At 55.1% G+C, this 19151-nt stretch overlaps 1 protein-coding gene across 1 annotated transcript in view; it reads left to right on the top strand.

Moving 5' to 3' along the window:
- Positions 1 to 19151, top strand: part of DNAI1 (dynein axonemal intermediate chain 1) — a 43495-nt gene that overhangs the window by 23233 nt on the left and 1111 nt on the right. The window contains exons 13-19 of the mRNA XM_059926663.1: positions 7089 to 7336; positions 11957 to 12046; positions 12176 to 12263; positions 12857 to 12936; positions 14139 to 14287; positions 14393 to 14492; positions 16951 to 17136. Of these exons, the coding sequence (XP_059782646.1) occupies positions 7089 to 7336; positions 11957 to 12046; positions 12176 to 12263; positions 12857 to 12936; positions 14139 to 14287; positions 14393 to 14492; positions 16951 to 17136 (941 nt within the window). The remainder of the gene's footprint in view (positions 1 to 7088; positions 7337 to 11956; positions 12047 to 12175; positions 12264 to 12856; positions 12937 to 14138; positions 14288 to 14392; positions 14493 to 16950; positions 17137 to 19151) is intronic.

Raw genomic sequence — 19151 nt, 5'->3', positions numbered from 1 at the left:
GGAAACCGTGTGGCACTTTGCTTTCCCTTCGTGTTCCTTGGTCCCTGCAGAAGCCCCTGCCTCCGCACTGGCCTGGGCGTTCCCTCTTCCTAACGGGAGAGGGCCCCATACTTCGCGTTAGCCGCAGCTCCCTAGGCGAACAACATGTTTTCTGGCTAGGAGGATTAGCTTCTGCGAACAGAAAAACCTTCCCATTCTCCAAGCTGCTGCTGGCTGGCAGGCGTACAAGCTCCTGGTCTCTGCCCCTCAGACCGCCTGTCCGCCCAGCCCATTCTTTGACCGGTGTCGGGGAGGGAGGGGAGGGCCAGGAGGAGTGGGTGTTTGTCATTCCTCTCAGGGAGAAGCCCTTGGAGCTGCTCCCAGTCTCATGGTCTGGACCGCCTTTGAGGATGCCCTAAATGCCCGCTTTGTGTCCCCACTCCTGAGGATGGGCTACTGCCAAGAGGGAAGCGCCCACCCCCTCTGGCAGGGAACTAGCACATTCCTCCCCCTCTGCTGCAGCTACTGGGCCGGGAACAGGGTGGGGGGCTGAGCAGGCCCTCCCAGGAGTGGGTGTGGACCCCTCTCCGAGGCTGATCAGCCCAGGCTCTCTGCCCAGGACTGAGGTGGGGATGTGGGGTGCTCCCCAGCAGGTGCGAGGAGAAACTGCTTCAGCTCTAGCCCTATCCTCCTCTCGCCGAGGGCCAGGAGGGGCGTCAGCTGGTTGGGGTCATATAGAGATTGTCCATGGGAGCAGCCTTAGCCAGGAGCGGTGGAGAAGAGTAACCCACCCCCCAGGAATCGATGGCCCCAAGCCTAACAGGCCCAGAGGCCTCCTTTGGGCAGGCACACACCCAGGAAGGGTCTCTTTGTCCTTTGTTGGCCACATCCACGTGCCTGGATGGCACCGCTTCCCAGTGGTATGACCTGGGGCCAGAAGCTGCTCTCAGCCTTGGTGTTTTCACTGGTGACCTGGAGAGGCTGACACCTGCTGGCCCTTTGTCCCAGGGCTGTCATGAGACATACGTGGAAGAAAAGCAGCAAATGTGCCCCATGAGCTGTAGGAACCACTCGCACATAAAGGACAACCATTGCTGACTTGTCTGGCATTCTGTCTCCTAGCTTTCCTGCAGGACCCTCCGGGGCCCTGAGCAGAGAGCGGGGGCTATAGGGACAGAGGGGTATCAGACAAGGCCCCTACCTCTTCTCTTAGAGAGCTGGGCCCGGCAGCAGCGGCGGCGGCGGTGGTATTTGCTGTCACTGGTACGGGAGCTGTTGACCAGTTTTCCAAAGGGCATCTATTCTCCAGAGCCTTGTACATGTCAGCATCAATCTGCAGAGGCCTGAGCAGAGCCAGGCTGGGCTGGAATGCAGAAGGGCCCCTGCATTCACTCCTGAGGTCGCCCCTGGGAGTCCCATGCTCTCAAGTGCCCAGGTGCCTCCCTGGAAGAAAGAGGGGCAAAGCTGAGGCAGGCAAAAGGCACCGTAGTTACTGGACGGGGTCATTGTGAGGGGCAGCTGGCTCACCAGCGTCCATCACACTGTCTTTGGAAATTCCCAGCAGCCAACCTCCCATTATCAGACTCGGCCTCCTGTGGACAGACTCTAAAGTGAGAATTTGGGTTTGTTGTTGGGTTTGACCCTGATGAGCTCAGCCCAGGGCTCCTTTTGCCTGGAATTCCCAGATGTTGATTCTCTGACCCAGCCAAATAAGACTTGGGCAGGGGTAGGCATGCACCCTAGGAAGGACTGGGGCCAAGGCTGGTCGTCTGGAGCCAGGCCAGGAGCAAGCAGGTGAGGAAAAGAGCCCGGGCAATTGCCTGCAACAGCACAGAAGCAGTCACACCCGCCTCCCCTCGTGGCTGCTGGGTACCAGATGGTGGACATGTCAGGCTGCATATGGGGCAGAGACTGGGGTGCCCTCTAGGGCCAGGCTCCGTGTCTCAGCAGAGTGAAGAAAGGCTGTCAGCAGGTGAAAGATGGAGGAACACTGGAAGGCAAAGGAGGTAGTCTAGGAAGAGCTGGCCCACGGGGCAAAGCTGGGATGCAATTATATCAGCCTGCTGCACTGAAGGGGTGCTTTCCAGCCCGTTAGGCAGTTCACAGCAGGGAAATGGGGACTCCTCGTGATCTGTTGGGCAGGGATGGTGGAACAGATCCTAGACACTGTGTGGTCCTGACTGGCTATCACACAGGAGACGGGGAGGAAGCCTCCTAGCAGGACACATCTTAGAAAGGCAGAAGAGCCAGCTGTCCCTCAGCCCAGCCCCTGAGGGACAGCACCCTCAAAAGGGGCCAAAGTCAGGCCCTGAGTCCCAGCACTAAACCCATTCCCACTCTGCCCCACCACCTCCTGGCCGGTCCCTCAGCCTGCCCAGGCCAGGGATACACTTGTAGGGATTTAAATCTTTCCTGATCATTTATTTGTCAGCTTCACTAATTAAGCAGTGTTAATTTCATTTACTGAAAATGGAAATTCATCCACCTCATTTCTCCCCGTTCATCCTCCACACACAAAATCCATCACTCCTCAGCTGCAGGCTGTGTAAAATTTACAGGACTAATTATGTTGTCAGGTCTCTTTGTAAATACAGTCCATAAAGGCCACTGTGCTCACCGGGTTGTAGTGCAAGGGCATTCCCATTGTTAGTTTAATTACTGGTTAGTTATTTAGGTTCTCAAATGTTTGCCTCATTTTCCCTAAATCATATTAAATGTCCCGCTTGATGTATTCTGTCTCCAAGGCCTTGCTCCTATTTCCCACACTGTTTAAATATGACTTCTAATCAGGTGAGAGCTCTTGGAAAAGCCCAGCTACCTGGAAGGCTGGATCCAGCCTGGCACCACGGTCTCTGGGCCACACTGGAGGTTTGGAACACTCTAGCACTGATGTACTTTCTTGGGGGCAGCCTTGGGCCAGTCCCCCGCCTTTGGAGACTGAAAATCCTAACCCAAGGGCCATATCTGTTCCTGGAGTCCAAGGTGGCAGGGCTGGGGTGTGGGAAACTGAGGGAGGGTTTCATTATTGTCATCAGAAGAGCTGGGGATCATTGCCTCCATCCCCCTGACCTCTAGAGGGATTGCTTCCAAACCACCCCAGAAAAAGGTACCATCTGCAGGGCTGTTGGGCTGAACCCCACAGCCCTGCAAGCCTGGTAACTGCCCAGCTGTGAGACCAAAGAAGGAGCCCAGAGAAAGTGACAGAGACACCCGCAACTTATTGGATAGGGAATCTTACAAGTCAGAAGCAAAAGGTCCTGGAGCAACACCCACACCGTGTATAGCAGACTGCACACAGGACATGACCACAACCCTCGCTGCTGGGGGAGAAGGAGGCTACCATTTATAGGGGGAATTGGCATCAGGTTGGCTCATCAGTCGCCAGGGAAACCAGCAGCCGGGGCAGGGGGCAAGCACGTAGGTAGTTACTGATTAAGTCCTATGATTAAGAGAATTAGATGGTCATGTGAGTAAGGTGTAGGTGAAGCGGGGACTGGTTGATCAGGGGATGCTCAGAGAGCAAGAGAACAGCCATCCTGAGTGGCCTCTCCCTCTGATTCCTAAAAGTAGAGTTTGGGTCAACCTTCCCTGAAAGCCTACTGTATTAGTTTCCTATTGCTGAGGTAACAAATTACCGTGAACATGATGGCTTAAAACAACACAAATTTATTATCTTACAGTTCTGGAGGTCAGACATCTAAAATGGGTTTTGCTGAGCAAAAATCAAAATGAATTTTGATTCATTTGAATCAAATGAATTTTGATTTGAATCAAATGAATTTTGATTCATTTGAATCAAATGAATCAATGAATGAAGCAGGACTTCATCCTTTTGGAGGCTCTAGGGGACCATCCATTTCCCTGCCTTTCCCAGTTTCGAGGCTGCCCATATTCCATGGCTTGTGGCCTCCTTCCAGCTAGCAATTGCATCATTGCGATATCTGCTTCTGTTGTCACACCTCCTTCTCTGACTCTCCTGCCTCCTTCTTTCCCTTATAAGGACCCCTGTGATTACACTGGGTCCATCCGGATAATCCAGGATAATCTCCCCACCTCAAGGTCTTTAATTTAATCACATCTATAAAATCCCTTTTGCTGTGCAAAGTAACGTATTTATGGGCTCCGGAGATTAGGACATGGACATTTGGGGGGCATTATTCTGCCTACCACAGCCCCCTCCGAGTGCCTTTTTCATGCCTTAATAAGGGAGTCATTAAACAGCTGCTGCCCTAGAGTCAGCCCTGGGCTGGATTCATTTGGGAGCCACAGGAAGAGAGGAGGAGGCCTGCTGACCGACACTGGCTTGGTATCCTTGTCTCTGCAGCTTGTCATCTGCTTCCCTCTGACCACTGACCTGGCTTTAGCCAGATGCCCCAACATGCCCTCTGTCTGCCTTGCCCTCCCTGAATCCTGAGCAGAAGCCCAGGCTTCTCCTGACAGCCAGAACTCTCCAGAGTGATCTAGAGCTCTTCCTTGTAGGGCAGGGGTAGAGCTGTGGGGCGGAGGCCCACAATGGTGATTGCCAGTCCAAGAAGGCATCCATCCATGCTCCTCACTGGGCACTACTCTGCTAGGGCCCTGGGAGAGGGAGCTGAGGGCAGTGAGAGCTTTGGTCTATGGTGGAATTAAGCCACCCGTCCCCTGAGACCATGGCTTTCTGAGAACCGCCAGATCAGGCTCTATTAGGGAGTTGATTCTCCTCCCCCAAATCTCATGGATCATTGAGGGTCAGAGTCAGGGAGGCCTTAGAGATTATCCAGCAGAGCAGGGTTAGCAGGAGGCAACTCTCTCCCTGGACAGAGTAAGCCTGCTGGGCCACGCCAGGGCATGCTCCCTCACTCCATCCTTTGGTGGCAGGCTAAGGAAAAGACCTGCTCACAACCACCTGTAATAATGCGGTACAGGTAGAGGAGTTCCTGGGGGTAGGGTGGGCACTCACAGAGGAGAGGCTGAAGGGTCTAGAAGGCTTCCTGGAGAAGGGCAGAAGTGCAGAGTGGAGCTAAGGGCAGGCCAGCGGCCCTCTCCCCCTGCCTTGGAGTCACACACCACGTGGTTTCTCCTCCCCACCTCCCCTCCACCCTCCCTCCATCTTTCTCTCCCTTTCCCTTCCTCTGTTCCTCTTTCCCTTTCACCCAGCCACACGTACTCACTGAAAGCCTATGGCCTAGAATAACCTGGAATTCCTTCACTGGCCCCAGACTTCAGGGCTCCTGCCTCTTTATGTAATGGAGTGTGGGGCTGGGGGCTCCCATCTGTGTCACTGGGCCCTCCGGTCCTGCTGTGGGGAGCCAGGTAGTCTGTGGGATTCAGGACAAAGTACCCCAGGGCCCAGGGCCCAAGGCTCTGTGAGCCTTGAGCCTGATGGGATTGTATCTCTCACTGGGAACTGAGGCGCTGTAGGTGACCTTGATGTCAATGTCTTACTGGGACTGCTGGTGACCTGGTTGGCGGCATCATATTGGGAATGATGGCAGGCTGGGCGATGATGTCACTAGGACTGCTGGTAGCCTGAGCAACGATATTACATGGAGACCATTGGTGGTCTGAGTAGTGATGTCATTTTAGGACTTTTAGAAGACAAGAACCCCGGAGCAGAAGCATTTTCCTTCCTGAACCACTGCGTGCCCTCCCCGTGGCTCAAGCTGGACCCTCGTACCTTCCTCTCCAGGGGCAGCCCCCTCCTTGCACAGGAAGACTCCCGTGCAATTGATCAGGGGAGGGGTTCCTGACAGGAGTCCCAGAGCTGGTGACAATTAGCCACAGCAAGGGAAGGTGGGCTCCCCCACAGACCGCTGCTCTGGTGGGCAGGCCGGCTGGCCTCAGCTTCCAACTCTGCCCACCTAAGGCCAGTCTGGCTCCTGGCTGCTCCCTGCTCCCTAACCCGGGCTCCCAGGAAGCATCCGCTGTGCCCGCAGAGTGCCCAGGGTGAGGATACCTGGGACCTGGTCACAGCTGAGCTCACGCCCAGAGCCCAGGGAGCCCAGCCCAGACTGTGCCTGAGCCCAGCCCAGTCACCTGCTCCCTCAAGAAAGGGGCAGCCTTAGAAACAAGACAGAGAGAATGACTCAGCAAAGCTCACCAAGCTGGGGCTGCTTCGCTATCCTTCCCGCCCATGGGCTCCTCACCTCAGGACTGGCCACTCTGTGAGGAGGGCCCAGGCCTGCAGTGGCCAGGGGCAGAGGAGATAGCCCTGGGGGGCCGGCGGAGCTAAAAGGCTGCCTTAGCATAGGGCCCCCAAGACAGGGGGCTGCTCTAGACTTCCACCTCTCCAGCTCTGGCTCTTCTGAGCTCGGGAAGGGTCCTGGGCTGGTGGCGGGAGAGCGGGAATGGAGGGCTGGGACTGTATTCCATTCAGTGACTGCGTTATCAGCCTGGGCGCCAAGTGTGCGGAGAATGAAGGAGTGTGGGAGGCGTTCCCTTGCCATGGGGCGGGCCGGGAGGAGGACGTCTGCTGAGTGGTCCACTGTCGATCACCGAAGGCTGCGCCCAGGCCAGAGGGATAGCACCGTGGCCTATGGAAGCCTGACTGGCTGGCCTGGGACCCTTCGAATCTGGGAGCATGCTTAGAGCTAGGGCTCAGGCTGCAGCTGGGGACTGTGGGACCAGAGGGTCTGGGAAGATGCCCACAGGTGGCTAGTGTGGGACTCCTACAGGCAATTCCGTGTTAGTCCAGACTGAACCCCTGTCCTTGGCTGGGGATGAGGGGTACGTGGCCATTATCCCAGCACCTAAAGGCAGGAGATGGGCTGGGCATCTGGACCCTCTCTGAGGATACTGCTCCTTCCCAAGCCCACCCACATTCTTCACATAACAACTCTTTGAGCCTGCAGCCCCCCTTTCCTGCACCCCAGGGAGACTAAGGAGAATGACTGTCCGTCCCTCAGATATGCCCGGTCACCTTATCTGTTGGATCCTCTCGTGAACCCTGAGAAGGGGGTGGGTCAAGTCGCATGATTCTGTCTCACAGACAGAGAAGATGAAGCCCCAGAGGTCTCCCACGCTCTCTGTCAGAGGCAGAGCAGGGCCGGGCTTGTCCACCCTGTGAGGGAGGGGCCGGGGCTTCCCCAGCAGGGACTGTCCAATCACCGCCACCCTCTTCCCCGAGGCAGATGACTTCATGAAGCAGAGCCGGGGCATGCTGCTGTTCTACAGCATGAAGAACCCCAGCTTCCCCGAATACACCTTCAGCAGCGAGAGCGGCATCCTGTGTCTGGACGTGCACGTGGACCATCCCTACCTAGTGGTGGTGGGCCACTACGACGGCAACGTGGCCATTTACAACCTCAAGAAGCCCTACTCCCAGCCCTCCTTCCGCAGCTCAGCCAAGTGTGGCAAGCACACAGACCCTGTGTGGCAGGTCAGCCTTGGACCAGGGTGGGAGAAGTGGGTGGGACTGAGTAGCGTGTGGGCCTGGGAGCCACCGGACGAGGGGCCTTGGGGAGGAGAGGGCCACAGGCAAGGGCATGGGGATGACAGCTACCAGCTTAGAGACCAAGGAGCTGGGTGTGAGAAGGGGCAGAGAAGGGCAGAGGCGAGGCGTCAGGAGGCAAGAGGGTTTGTGGTAAGAGCTGGGGTCCGCTGCCTCAGAGCTCCCATCAAGCAGGGCCCATCCGTCTGCTGAGGACCTCGGATCTCTTAGGTGTAGTGGTCAGGGACTCAGAGCCCGTGGTGGGAAGCCCCCAGGGCCTGATGGGCCTCTGCTGAGTGTGTCAAGGGCTCCAGGGGTCTGTGGTCTTCCTCAGCTCCCCACAGGGGCTCTCTTCTGCCATCTGGGCTAGATTCGGGGAACTCCCAGACAGGGGTAGGCACTGCCGGTTCTCTGCCCTCTGGGTGGGGCTGTAAGGCCTGGTAGGTGACGTCTGTCCCTGAGGGTTCCGTGTAACACCCATCTTCTCCAGACAGGCATAGGATGGGACCATTACCTAGTCACTGGGGCTAGATTTCACCCTGACTCTGCGTCTCCCATCTTATTGCGCTGGGAGTGGATCTCACAGTTTCATTCTCAGAGTCTCTTAGCTCTGGCTTTGCAGGCCCTTCCTCACTGTGTTCCAAAGGTCCCCCTCCTTCTGAGGCTGTGTACCCTTACCCCATGGGCAGGCCTGGGAGAATCTAAGCATAGATTTCTGCCTCAAGTTGCCCAAGGCCTCTGGGCTCCTCAGGCAGTGCTGGGATCTGTCTTCTCACCTTCCTCTCCCCCTTGCCCTGACAGGGTCTGCAGGCGGGCTCTGCACCCCTGCCTGTCTGGCCCTGAGCTTCCTGAGCCATGTGGACACCCACCCCAGGCACTGGCTCTCAGCTCCCAGACAGGCCCGAGCAGAGGGAAGGCTGTCCAGGCACAGAGGATGTGGTGGCCTCTCAGCTTCATCCTTTACCCAGAGCTGGGGCACCCCCTCCCCCTAAACACCCTCCCCAGAGTTCTCGACCAAAGCAGGAGCCAGACTTGCAGCCTCAGGAGTTCTCTCCTCTGAAAATCCCACCTCCTCATTCATCGCGTCCAGGCCCGCGGAGGTCTCCAGACATGGGGAGGGTGTCTGCAGGGACTTTAAAGCCCAGGGAGAGGAGAAAAGACTCGCTTTGATCAAACTGAACCAGCACCAGCCCCGGCCCGGCTTTCCCAGCATGGGCAGACAGCCCAGGGCCAAGCACAGAGCATCTCCAGGTGGCCTGACTATCCTCCTCAAGCCCAGGAGAGGGCGAGGGGCCAAGGCCAGCTACCCTACTCCCACTCTGCTCTGTTCTCTGAACCAAATCGCAGGTTGGAGAGAGAAGTAGGGTGTGCAGGAGACACAGTTTCCCCTTCACTGGGCGGGTGCCAGGGACACTGGACGGGGTGGCCTTCTGTTCTCCCACCATCTTGTCAGGAAAACAGGGCTGCCGCCTTTGCAAAACCGAAGACTCAGAGTTCTTGGCTGGAATCAGGGCTTGCGACATGGGAGGGGCCTGCCTCTCACTCCTTTGATGACTTCCTGTTCTCTTCTTTCGCTCTCATTCCCTCCCTGCTTCCTCGTTCATCCATTCATTCGTCAACTCCTGCCTGTTCTCTCCTCTGGGAGCTGAGGATGCTCAGGGCTTGGTGTCTGGATACGGCAGCCACAGCTGAGCAGGATAAGGAGTGTGCTAAGGAGGGCTCATGGGGGCGCTGAGGATTGTCCAGATTGTCTGGGATGGGGACCAGGGGCCAGAGGGCCAGGGAGGTCTTCCTAAAGGAAGCAACGCCTAAGCTGAATCACGAAGAATGAGGAAGTATTCGTTAGATGAAGAAGGGTACAACGGGGTCACGCGTGCACCGGAAAGACACGGGCGTCAAGCAGAGGGGCCTGCTGGGCAACAACACACCGCATGGAGCTCAGCGTGAGGGAGAGGGAGGAGAAGCAGGGCCTGAGAAACGTACAGGGGCTCAGTCGTGAGTGTGCTTCTCTAGCCCGTAGGAAGCTTGGACTTTGCGTGTTAGTGGTCTCAAATGAAGTGTCAGTACAGAAGCCCGATGTATTAATAAGACGAGAGTGGGGCTGCTCTGTTAGGATCAGGGTCCTGATTGCTTGAGGGTCCCCTGTTATCACTCCCCGCGTCCCCTGAGCTACTTTCACGAGGCTCCTAAGAGTTTGTCCCAGCAGAGTTTGAAAATCACTGCCCAACCATCAGAGGGTTTGGGGCAAAGAAGTCCCACAGTCAGGTAGTGTCTTGGAGATGTCCTCTGGCCGCAGCATGAGAGATCTTGAAGCCTGAGCTACAACAGGGGCAGTGGAGATAAAAATGAGGAGATAGGGTTGAGAGCTGTCGAGGCAGTAAAATTAAGAACAGGAAACGACTGATTGGATATGGGGAAAAGGAAAAAATTGGTGACGGTGCCTGGGACTCCGGCTTGGGGGACGCAGTAGGAAATCCACGGATTTCTGGCCAGAAGTTAATATAAGAAGCCGGAGGAGGAGGTGTCCTACAGGCACTTGGCTGTATATCCTGGAGCTTGAAGAAGAGCCAGGCTGGCGAATGAGGAGTCAGAGACATCAGAGTCTAAGTCCTTCTCGATGGGACTGTGTCTTGGGAGGAAGGAGATAGGTTGTTTTAGATCTCAAATGCCAGGCTGGGGGCAGAAGGACTTTGTTCTGTTGGCAGTGGGGAGCCATGGAAGGTTTTGGAGCCAGGGAGAGAACTGTCTGTCCAAAGGAGACTGGGTTCCTGTCCCATGGCACAGGCTACCTTCCAGGGGAGCCCATCTGGGTAGTGCAGCCCTGTTCAGGCCCCGCTGTGAAGCTTCAACCAGCAACACTCTGTAGGGTGTGTGTGTGTGTGTGTGTGTGTATTCTGTGCTACACTGGGGAAGGGAAGGGGGCAGGAAGGATATGAGCAGACCCCTGGGGTCAAACGTGCCTACCCTAATCAGATAAGGCAAAAGAGAAGGAATCGGTGAAACAGGCCTCCGTCTCCTCCCTACCACCTGCTTCCTGGGCATTCATGCATTCTCTTAACCCCACTTCCACCTGCCCCCTCTTGGCCCTCTTTATTCCTACCCTCCCACCTCGACCCCAGGAGCACGTGTGTGACTTGCACACACACGCGCACACACACACGTACATGCTCACTTGCATATACACACACACCACCCCCCAACTGGGCATCAGGCTGCTAAGTGGGGTGTGAAATACAATTTCCGAGCCCGCTGGCGGCCGCTCATTAAACTCTTCCCTTGGCAGCTCCCTCGCGCCTCTTACAGCCTGGCCTTTGACACCCCCTGTCCCCTCCCCCCTTTAAAGGGACTACCTTTACACGGAAGAGGAAGCGGTCTCAGCATCAGGGCTGCTCTGACTTGTGCCTCACAAGCTCTGTGGTGTTATAGGCCCCCCAGTGAAAGCACAAAAGAGCAGCCTGCCCGGACAGACCCAGACAGGACTGGGTCTGCCCTCCTGCAGCTCTGACCAGCCAGGCCTGGGGCGTGGCCCCGGAAGAGCAATGCCCTCCCCGCTACACACACCCCTCAAGGGCCAGGTGACAACTGTGGTTACAGGCAGCAGCCCTGGGTTCCTGTCCTCCCTCACTGGGCCTCTCCTTGTGACAGGGGGAAGGGACAGTGGCCCCAGCACAGGAGGCCTGGAGGGAACTGGAGGGTGGAAAGATCTGGGCACCCAGCCCTGCCCCAGCTCTCCCGGACATGGCTCGGCCAGGCCTCCACATCTGGCAACAGAAACTTGAGCCTCAAGCATGTCATCTTCATAAGACAACAGCTCTGTCTCCCAAACACTTTCGCATATGTTTGCTTCCAGCCCAGAGAAGATGGGTGGGGCAGGATTATTAACCCCAATTTGCAGATGGAGAAATGCAGCTCACATCTGAGATTTGGAAGCAAGATTCTGGAAGCAGGGGCTAGTGGTGAAGTGAAGTTGGGAACAGAAGAGAGCCGCCTAGAGAAAGGCCAAGCCTGGATGGGGAGGGTGGTGGAGGGAGGCTGCTCCTGCCCACGGCCCAAGGAAGCAGGAAAAAGCCCCCCAGGAGCCTTGCCACCCTGATTCCTAGCATGATGGTAATACTGAGGATATTAGCTAATAATATTTATTGAACACTTCATATTTGCAATGTTCTGACCTAAGGGCTTCACATTCATTGTTTCATTTATTCCTTACAACAAGCCCATGCTATTATGGCTCCTGTTTTGTAAATGAGGAAGCTGGTTGATGGGCTCTGTCCTTCCCAGGCCCTGTAAGGAGGTCAAACCCAGAGCCACTGCCTTCTTACAACTGGGCTTCTAAAACTCAACCCAGGGAGGAACCGGGCACCTCCAGTGCTGAGCCCAGACACTGGGCAGTGCCCCGACTGGCCTGTTGCCTCAGGATGCTCAGGGAGAGAGGAATGAGTGGAAGGAGGGAGGGTGGGGAAATCAGGGGACTCTGGGATATGGGCTCCCAGAACTGGCTTCTGGACCTCAGATGGGTTCTTGAGGGGCCCTAACCCAACACCCTAGAGCTCACAGTTTGGGATGTTTCAGGTCAAGTGGCAGAAGGATGACATGGACCACAACCTTAACTTCTTCTCTGTATCATCTGATGGCAGGATCGTGTCTTGGACGCTCGTGAAGGTGCCTGTTTCCCAGAAAGGGTCATGCAGGGGTGGAGATAGGGAGTGGGGGAAGCTGAATGACAGAAGGACCCCCAACCTTGCTGGTCCAGCCCCACCCATGTGCTTCCCTGTCCCTGTGTGACTGCAGAGCGAGCTGGTTCACACAGATGTCATCAAGCTGAAGGTGGAGGACAGCATGACCAAGGGTCTCGAGGACTTGCAGATACACACAGTAGGTAAGAGCCCCAGGCCCTCACATCCACACCTGGCCACGTCACCCCAGCCCATGAGGTCTCTGGTCCTCCCTCTTTCGGCCGCACCGCACCGTTCCCCCACTTGTGCCTGACCGGAGGTAATGAGAAAGCCTGGCCCAGCGCACCCAGCCCTTGGCCGTTTGCAGACCCTCCCTGTTTATGCAGACTGGGTGCTGTTATGCAGATCCATCCCTGTTTATGCAGATCAGGTCCCTGTTTACCCAGATCCTCTCCCTGTTTACTCAATTCCTCCCCTGTTTATGCAGACTATAACCCTGTTTGCACAGACCATATCCCTGTTTGCAGACCCTGTCCCTGTTTACCCTGACCCTGACCCTGTTTAACTCAATCCCTGCCTTGTTTATCCAGGCCCCATTCCTGTCTGCAGAAGCCCTGGCCCATTTGCAGAGTCCCAGCTGCCCGGGACAAGCTGCAGGCCAGAGGCCGGGTTTCTGTTTGCCTGGCTGGCCCCAGCCCTCCCTCACAAGCGCCTGGGCTCAGGCCATCCTGGGTAGAGGAGGTGCTGGGAGCCTCCCTCCCAGAACTGGCCTAAAGCTGTTCCCTCTTCTCCCAAGGCTGTGGCACTGCCTTTGACTTCCACAAAGAGATCGACTACCTGTTCCTAGTGGGCACAGAGGAGGGGAAAATCTACAAGGTGAGGCAGCACTGCCCTCAATGCCAGCTCCTTACAGGGCCTCTTAGACCTGGGAGCTTATCGTTCTCAACAGACCCTGTTCGGACAGATCTTAGGGCTCATCAGTTCTAGAAGGCTTCCTGCGGGAAGAGAATGCATTTCTTGACCTGCTTGGGTGGCGGGAAGAGCGGCTGAGTGCAAGAAAGGCGATGGAGAATCTAGAGGGTGACTTTAGCCCAGCCCAGCATCCTTCCCTCTGGGTCCTGCTCCCTTCCTGGGAGTGGAGGAGGTAGAGCTGGCAGTGGAGGTTGGGGGGCTTGGAACATTCTGGGGAGACTTCCTGGAGGAGATCTGAACTTGAGCTGAGATTCCAAGGCCAGGTAACAAGAAAATTTATCTCTGAATACCGGGTTCATCCCAGCCGGCAGCGGGATGGAACTTCAGGGCCAGTTTCTGCCAGGTCTCAGTGTTAGTAGGTGAACATCCTTCTGAACCTTCATCCACCCAGAAATAGCTCTGCTGCAAGCTTTTCTTAGGCTCAGAGACTCAGAATGTTAATTACAGGCCGCCTCCCAGGAGCCCCTGAGGCCCAGGCAGAGCTGGTCTGAATGCAAAAGAGGTCCCCACCCCCTCTCCACCCCTCCCAGTGGCTGTGCGGGAGAGAGGAAGAGGCTAGTTGGCCACTCAGTCTCCTGGAGGGAGGGTGTGAGGGGCCTGCCTGTCAGGGCAAGAAACCTAATGAGAAATCGTGAGATTGGGACTTGCTCCTGGCTCTGTACCTGCTCTCACCTGGGCGAGGTGGGATGTTTATCACTGCTGCAAGGCTTCTGTCCTTGCAGGTGGATCCAGCGCTCTGTCTGCCTGTCCACAGGCCTTGGTCTGGACACAGGCGAGACACCACACCTCCCCCAGGGCCCCTTACACCTGCTCTGCCTGGGTTCAGGGAGGGAAGGCCTTTTCTGCCAGGCCTGGAATCCTCTGGGCAGACTTCCCTCACCCTCCAGGAAGACTCCCCTGCCCAGCCCCTTAAGCAACCCCCTTTCTCTCTGGTTGCTTTGAGGGTGAGAAATGCAGCTAAGAGCATGGCCCCAGCTCAGCTGTGACAGTGATGTGGGGCGAGGACAGAAGAGGAACCTCAGGGTCTGACCCTCCAGGGCCCCCAGGGGAGTGGTGGCTGCTGACCCCTCTCACTCCTGACCCCCGCCCCCCCACCCTCACCCCAGTGCTCCAAATCCTACTCCAGCCGGTTCCTCAGCACCTATGACGCCCACAGCATGGCAGTGGATGCCGTGTCCTGGAACCCCTACCACACCAAGGTCTTCATGTCCTGCAGCTCCGACTGGACCGTGAAGATCTGGGACCACACCATCAAGTGAGGGGCCTGCCCTCCCCCAGGCGCCACCCTGGGCTGGGGCCGGCGGGGCTCTGGCACCGTGAGCCCTCTGTGCCCTGAGCTTTCCACCCCTCCCCACTGCAGCACCCCGATGTTCATCTATGACCTAAATTCAGCCGTGGGCGACGTGGCCTGGGCCCCATACTCTTCCACTGTGTTTGCAGCAGTCACCACCAATGGGAAGGTGAGTGCCCCCTTCCTGACCCTGCTGACCCCCTCCTGAAGGTAGGATTAGCTGTCTCAAGGTCTCCCTCCTGGAGAGCCCACGCCATGCCCAGGTCAGGTGGGGGAAGGCAGAACATAAGGACTGTGTATCCTCAAGGGCCAGGCCACCCAGGGCCCTGTCAAAAGAGGGATCATTCATCCCGTGAGGGCTGGAGGAGAGAGTGGGGCTGTTCACCTTGAAGGAGAGAGCACTCTGGGGGTTAAGATGCCATGAGGAGCAGTTATCTTCTCTGAGGGCCCTGGGGAGGGAGCTACAGGGTGGCAGGTGCCAACTTGATGTAAGGAAAAACTTCTGAGTCAGAGTTGATCTGTGACTGAAATAGTGTCTAAAAGGCAACGAGGTCCCCATCCCTGGGAGTGTGCAAGCTGAGTCTGAGAAGGGGAGATGGAAGGGGGTCTGTGCAACAATGAGAGTTGGTGAAAGCTCAGAAACAGTTTGTGAGAAAATTCTTATGCAGTACATTTTCCTTTTGGACTTTGATATAAACTGAGAAGCACCTACCAGAAAAGAATATAGTGATTAAGGCATCACCCTCGAGTCAGTCATCTATTTGCTGAACAAATGCCTAACCAAGGGTCAACTGTGGTTCCCAGCTCCAGGCCAGGGCCTGGTGATTCAGGTTCCTGCTCTCACAGAACTTACGTTCCAGTGAAGGGAAGGAGACAAAAGGAACAACAACAAAACCCCCAGTAGTGTTAAGTGCTAGGCAGAGATTAAAAGAGGATGATGTATGTACACCAATGTTTGTAGCAGCATTATTCATAACAGCCAAAAAGTAGAAACAACCCAAATGTCTGTCAGCTGATGAATGGGTAAGCAATAGGTACTATATCCACAAGGAGTATTATTCAGTAATAACAAGGAATGAAGTATTGATGCATGCTATATCATGAATGAACCTTGAAAAATGCTTAGTTTAAGAAGCCAGTCACAAAAGACCAAACATTGTATGATTCCATTTATATAGGTCTAGAATAGGCAAATCTATAGGGACAAAGTAGATGTGTGGTTACCTAGGGCTAGACGAGTTGGGAGAAAATGGGGAATGACTGGTAATAGGTATAAGGGTTCTATTGGGGGTGATGAAAATGTCCTAAAATTGGTTGTGGTGATGGTTACATAACTGTGAATATACTAAAAAAGAGGAATTGTATACTTTAAATGGGTAAATGTTATAGTCTGTGAGTTATATCTTCACAAAGCTGTTATATCTTTAAAACGAGAGAGAGTGATGTAAAAGAAAAGGACTCGGTGGTCTCTTAGATAAAGTGGTCAGGGAAATCTTCTTTAAAGAGGTGACATTCAAGCTGAGAGCTGAGTCACAAGAAAGAGCCAGCCAGGTGAAGATGCGGGGATGCATTCCATACAGAGGAACAGCTAGTGCAAATGCCCTGAGGGGAGAATTAGCTGGAAGGGTTTAAGAAACAGGCAGGTAGGGTGGCTGGGGTCTAGTAGGCAAAGGGGTGAGAGCCTGAGATGAGAGCAGACAGTGCAGAATCTAGAGTAAGGACTCTGATTTTATGTAGAGTGCCCAGGGAGACTATTAGAGGATTTTAGATTTTTTAAAGTTAGGTCTGGCTGCTGCATGAAGGATGGATGATAGAAGGGCAAGAGCTGAAGCAGGAAGACCAGTTAGGATGCTGCCACAGTCGTCTAGGCAAGAGTTGCTAATGGTTCGGACTTAGGATGCAGTAAAAAATAAGATCAAACATTTGTTGAGCACCGTTTTTTTTTTTAAACAGTTTTATTTTATTTTATTTTTTATTTATTTATTTGGTTGCACTAGGTCTTAGTTGCGGCAGGTGGGCTCCTTAGTTGCGGCTCGCCAGCTCCTTAGTTGTGGCATGAGAACTCTTCGTTGCAGCATGCACGTGGGATCTAGTTCCCTGACCAGGGATCGAACCCAGGCCCCCTGCATTGGGAGCGCGGAGCCTTATCCACTGTGCCACCAGGGAAGTCCCTGTTGAGCACCTTTATGACATGCACTGTCTGAACACCTGACATATATTAGTTGGTAGAAAACCTGGCTCTGCCACTTACTGGCAAGTTAGCCTTAAGAGCCTCTTTCTCTTCGTTTATAAAATGGGGATAATAACAGAACCTACCTTATAGAGCGGCTGTGAGGATTATAATTAGATGATGCAACCATGTAACATGCTTGCCCAGAGTCTAGTACATAGTAAGTGCTCCATAAATGGCAGCTGCTCTTAGTGTTAATTCTGCATAGACTTAAATTTTTTCCTAAATGTTTTATCCCCATTCCCTCAACCACAGGAAAAACAAACAGAGACACACATTGCCTCTCACACTGCCTAGGCTTCTGTCGTCTTTCCCCAGAAAGTTCAGGGGCAGTTACTCTGAGGTGGGTGACAGGGGTCTCGTTTCCCCGAGTGTGCTGACACCCATCTCTTCACAGACCCATGTGTTTGACTTGTCCATCAACAAGTACGAGGCCATATGCAACCAGCCTGTGGTGGCCCAAAAGAAGAACAAGCTCACCCACGTGCAGTTCAACCCCATCCACCCCATCATCATTGTGGGCGATGATCGTGGGCACGTCACCTGCCTCAAGCTCTCACCCAATCTGCGCAAGATGCCGAAGGTACGGTTTTGGGGAGTTCGGGCTGCCATGAAAGAAAGTCTCCAGGATGGCAGGGGGTTGAGAGAAAGGGGAGGAGCCAGGGGGTGGCCCCCAGGTTTCTGGCTTTGGAGACCCAGGGTAAGGGTGGTGTCATTGCCCAAGTGAGGAGCATAGGAGAAGCAGGAGACAGATCAGTTGTGACATGCTGAATCTGAGTTACCTGTGGGGCCCCCAGGTGGAGACATCAGGTAAGCAGGTGACTATGAGGATCTGAAGCCTGGGGGAAGCATACGGGCATCATTGGCTTGTTTGGTGTCATGCAGGCAGGGGCTTGAGGCTTAGTTTCTGCTTCGTTGGCTGGGCTTGCACAGGGCTTCTGAACTGGGAGCTGCGGGTCCACACGGGAAGTAGGAAATGAGCCATGAGGAGGGTAACTAGGTCAGCAGCTAGGCAGTCCTCCTTTTGAGCTCTGGTTCCTTTCTGGAATCTCTGATGATCCGGAGACCCTGCCCAGAGCCCAGGGGCCCTGAATACAGGCCACTGAGCCCAGAGCCATGACCTCAAAGTCTAGCTCTCAGAGTCCCAATTCAGACTTAAGAACCCAGGCCTTAGAATCCAGAGCCCAAAGGTCCAACTTAAAAATCCAGCGTCCAAAAACCTACAGCCCAGTCCTGTCCATTTGGGTGCTAGGAGAGAAAATGGAATTTGCTTCCTGCCAGGCTCTGGACCAGGATCAGAGCTGGGCCGGAGCTGGGCCATGTTGCCCTGATGACTGTACCCCCTGGTTGCAGTTTGAGGCATTTACTTGCAGTTTGAGGAAAGGGCAGGGGCCTGTCTCTTTCAACTGCTGACACCTGCCCCCCGGTGCCCTACCAAGGCAGGGGCCACCGCACTAACCTGCTCATGCCAGCCTGGCCTATTCCCCACCAGGGCCAGGGAGGCAAGGGCTGGGAGTTTGGCGGGGCCTGTAATTGTAGCCAGCTGGGGGAGGGGGTGGACTTGGCTATAAATACCCAGAAGGCTGCTGAGTGCCTGCAGCTGTGGCCCAGAGGCTGTGGTGGGCTGGGGCTGGGATGGGATGGGGGGCGGGGGTTGGGTGTGGTCTAAAACTCTTTGCTAAGCACAGCTAGCTGGCCTCAAGGAGGGGGAAGAAGGCAGTACAATTTGTGGAAAAGATAAAATCTGCTCTTAATTTAGTGAGGAGAAAAACCCAGGCTTGAGCTAGGAGAGCTGGACAGCCCTGTGGGAGGGATGGTGGTGACCCCTTGGGGCTGGGGTATAACCATTACACCTTGAAGGCAGTAGATCTGGGTGGGGGCCTGCCCCGCCCACTTTGACCCAGGGATGCAAGGATCTCCCACAGTCCCAACTCCTCTCAGAGCAAGGTTCAGCATCTGTATCTCTGAGGACCTGAGGACACGGGTACCTGGGAATCAGAGGACCTGAGCAGGTGATAGCTGGGGGCTAGTTCTTGGGTGGATTGGCAGTTCCTGTGAAACCGCCACCTGACTCTATCAGCAGCCAAGTGATTCGGGCCAAAGGAAGTCCTCTGGGCATCCCTACCGCCCCTCTCTGCAGGCTGCAGTCTCCCTGATCTTCCCAAGAGGGCTTGGCCACAGAGGCCCGACTTCCCAGCCCAAGGAGCTTCCCAGGATTGGTGTCAGAGCCCAACTTGTCAAAGGTCAAGGCCTACTTTCCCCATCTACTGTATAGATAGAAACAGTTTGGGCAGAACTTGCCCAAAGTCATGTAGGGAGTTAATGACAAAGCTGGAACTAAAACCCAGGTCTCCTGACTCCCAGGAGATGAGGTGAGGGCAAGAAGAGAACACGAGGTTAATTTGGGAGGGAGAGGGGGAAGAGAGAGAAAAAGACATCTTTGTCCTCTGCCTCAGGAATGTAGAGGTGAGCTGGGGAGTGGCAAAGGCACTGGGCCGCACGGGGAGGGGAGACAGATTTGGGAACAGGTGCAGGGGTCACGCCAGGAGGAAATCTAAGTTCCACAGGGTGTCAGCAGCCAAGATGGGGCCAGGAAGG

This window comes from Balaenoptera ricei, chromosome 6 (assembly GCF_028023285.1).
Source record: "Balaenoptera ricei isolate mBalRic1 chromosome 6, mBalRic1.hap2, whole genome shotgun sequence".
NCBI lineage: Eukaryota > Metazoa > Chordata > Mammalia > Artiodactyla > Balaenopteridae > Balaenoptera > Balaenoptera ricei.
The sequence above is the reverse complement of the archived record's forward strand: the minus strand, read 5'-3'. Positions and strand labels throughout refer to the sequence as shown.